The following is a 2698-nucleotide window of genomic DNA, read 5'->3' as shown; positions in this document are numbered from 1 at the left end:
AAGTTTTTTTAACAATAATATATAAAGTTCATCAAATTTTTTTTTCAGCTTAGAATGGAGAAATTTTCTAGAACTTAGGTGTGATGCTAGTTTTTCAATTTCAATACGTTAGAAATGACAAGTATTCTCTCGCCTTTTAACGCCACTACCATTGGCATTTATTTGTTTAGAAGGAAAGCGCCCACGGATAAAGGCCAAGAATTGCACTAACGATCTATTCAAGAAACAAAAAATTCTCTAGCCCCACACATCCATAAAAAGTCAGCAGCTAGAGAGGCTCAAAAAGCAGCATTCATTCTTTCCAAAGAGGAAGGGGAAATGTTACCAAAAGAAAGGAAAGGAGGAAGGGAAAAAAGCAGCACCGAGACACCTTTCGCCATGATATATGTTGCTTCTGTCTCAAGTGATGCTTGCATCAAATTTCCCAAGAATCCCATTCCCATTCCAACAAACTCTCTCCATTTCTTTATGTAAAACTCAATGATGATCTCTCTCTCTCTCTCCCCCCTTTTTCTCTGGTTCTCTTCCTCCCTCTAGCTCACATCTTCTGCATTATTTGGCATGAAAGCTGACAAAGGATACTGCAATGATAATATCACTTTGCCTCTTTTCACCAACCCAATATGCCATCTTCTAACTCGCAAGTCCCACCTTAGATAAATTATGTATAGGAAGTGCATGTTTCTTTCATGTCCAGCCATGCATCATCATCCACCAAATCCTTGAACCAACCATAGCAACAGGAAAAAAACGTATACATGGACCAGAAACTTCAAACCATCACGCCAGATCTCCCAACTTAACAGGCTATCACACTCAAATAAAGTTAAAGTCATGATCATACATCAATAACCACCATGTTACACAAGCATTATCCCAACACAATGATCTAGCCACCTAAAATACAAGAAATAACTCAATAACAAAGTAGGAGCACTGTCTCTACCCTGGCCGGGCCTAGAAGAGTAGCACCACCAGCCCAGTGACCGCCGCCATCGCCGATGCCGGTGCAAGGCCTCCTGCGCCAGAATAGCGGGTGCCGGTGGTGGTGCTTGTCGGCGGGGTAGGCGTGGTGGAGGTGGATGGAGGGGAGGGTGTGGTGGGTGAGCCAGAGGCCGATCCTCCGACCGCGACAGCGAGCTTCATTCCTCCACTGCAGTGACCGGGTATCGCACAAATGTAGTAGTGTGTACCTGGCGTCTTGAGTTGGATCGTTGTTGGCCCGTTGCTATCACTGGTGATGGCGTTGCTTGCCGAGCAGGAATCGTAGTCGCTCGAGCTCACCTCGGTCACGGTGTGAGCCCCACTGGCGTAGTTGAACACTGCAACAACCAAGAGAGTGGATTGGATGAGATTTGGAAGCTATGGATATCTCCTTCGCATAATCTATGAGGTTAAATTTTGATGCATGCTATATGTGAATGCAAAGTACTGTTCACTCAGCTTTATTCCAGTTCTTTTACAAATAGAAAATTGGCTATTAATTAGCACTAGTCTAGTGATGAGAAGTCTAAATAATATAAATAGATGACAATGATCACCTGCTATGATCAGTTTGTGATGATCAATCTTGTAAGAATTGATGCTGAGTTCTTGGCCAAGTTAGCTATAAGGAAAAGATAGACCCACTAGATAACTTAAAAGGCCAGTTGCACGACGGAAAGTCATGCATGGAGGGCCATAGCAATCAGCGCTATCGAAATCAAAATCTCACATGAAAGAAGTCTCTTTTGAACTGGTGCAATTCTACTCTTTTCTTGAGGCTAGCTGATGTGATACCAATGCATCTCTTTGGATGTCTCCATATGTTATTTTGAATTCAACCAACTTCCTTAATTTATTTTGTCGAATGCATACTAGACAATAGTCAGTCATGAAGCAATAACTTTGTTAATTAGTACAAGTGTTAGCCGCAAGAGGAGATCATAAGCTTAAAGCTAAAATACTTCAGAAGAGTTGTTTTTGTTCAGATATCTTCTTTGCAAACATAAAGTTGGAGAGAAAGGACAGAGACTGACCAAGGCTATCGCCAGCCGCAAAGGTTTTGCCACTGGTCCAAGTAGAGTAATCGACGCCCGACGTCCAGCCTGATGTATCCCCGACGGTGTAAACGGTGGCCGAGACCCAAGTGACACAACTTATGAGGATGAGAGCACCCAAGGTGATAGAAGTGCAACCAGCCATTTTGGGACTCGTTCAAAAGAAAGAGAGGCTGTGGGATGGCAAGGGGGAGTAGGACGCTTGAGAGGAGAGGAAAGGAGGGGAGGGTCATTATATAAAGGTTGAGGGGCGGCTTTGGTGGAGTGAGTAGGACTCTGTGAGCTATTTTGTCCAATATTCCTCTAAGCTTTATGAGTTTAATAAGTCTGGGATAGGTGAGAATGCCTTAGGAAGGACTCCATGCCTACCACGTGGATGTCCACTTCTGGTAGCTTTTCTCCCTGTCCCTCCAGCTTTTAGGTTCCATATCTGCCATATGATGACGACAAAACATGGCAGGGCTTGTCAAACGAGTGATTATATTTGCAAGAACCTAAAGCAAGAGTTTTAGGCTTCAACAGCCCCATTCAGTGTTTTTATAATGTTTTTTCTTTTGATGGGATAGTGTTTTTATAATAATGTTATAACATTAACTCCTGTCGTGAGTCGAATTGATGATTAATAAGGGAGAAACGGACGAAAATGCATGCACCCACAC

The 2698-nt window shown here is 43.1% G+C and overlaps 1 protein-coding gene across 1 annotated transcript; it reads right to left on the bottom strand.

Annotated features, from left to right (window-relative positions):
* Window positions 1-792: 792 nt before the first annotated feature.
* Window positions 793-2257, bottom strand: LOC105058457 (mavicyanin). The gene is made up of 2 exons (XM_010941402.4): window positions 2019-2257; window positions 793-1322 (listed from the first exon to the last, which is right to left on the bottom strand). Exons 1-2 carry the CDS (start codon window positions 2182-2184, stop codon window positions 958-960), a joined length of 531 nt encoding a protein of 176 aa, XP_010939704.1. The 5' UTR covers window positions 2185-2257; the 3' UTR covers window positions 793-957.
* Between the last annotated feature and the right edge of the window lie 441 nt (window positions 2258-2698).

This window comes from Elaeis guineensis, chromosome 15 (assembly GCF_000442705.2).
Source record: "Elaeis guineensis isolate ETL-2024a chromosome 15, EG11, whole genome shotgun sequence".
NCBI classification, from domain to species: domain Eukaryota; kingdom Viridiplantae; phylum Streptophyta; class Magnoliopsida; order Arecales; family Arecaceae; genus Elaeis; species Elaeis guineensis.
Note: the sequence above shows the minus strand (reverse complement) of the source record. Positions and strands in the feature narration are given on the sequence as shown.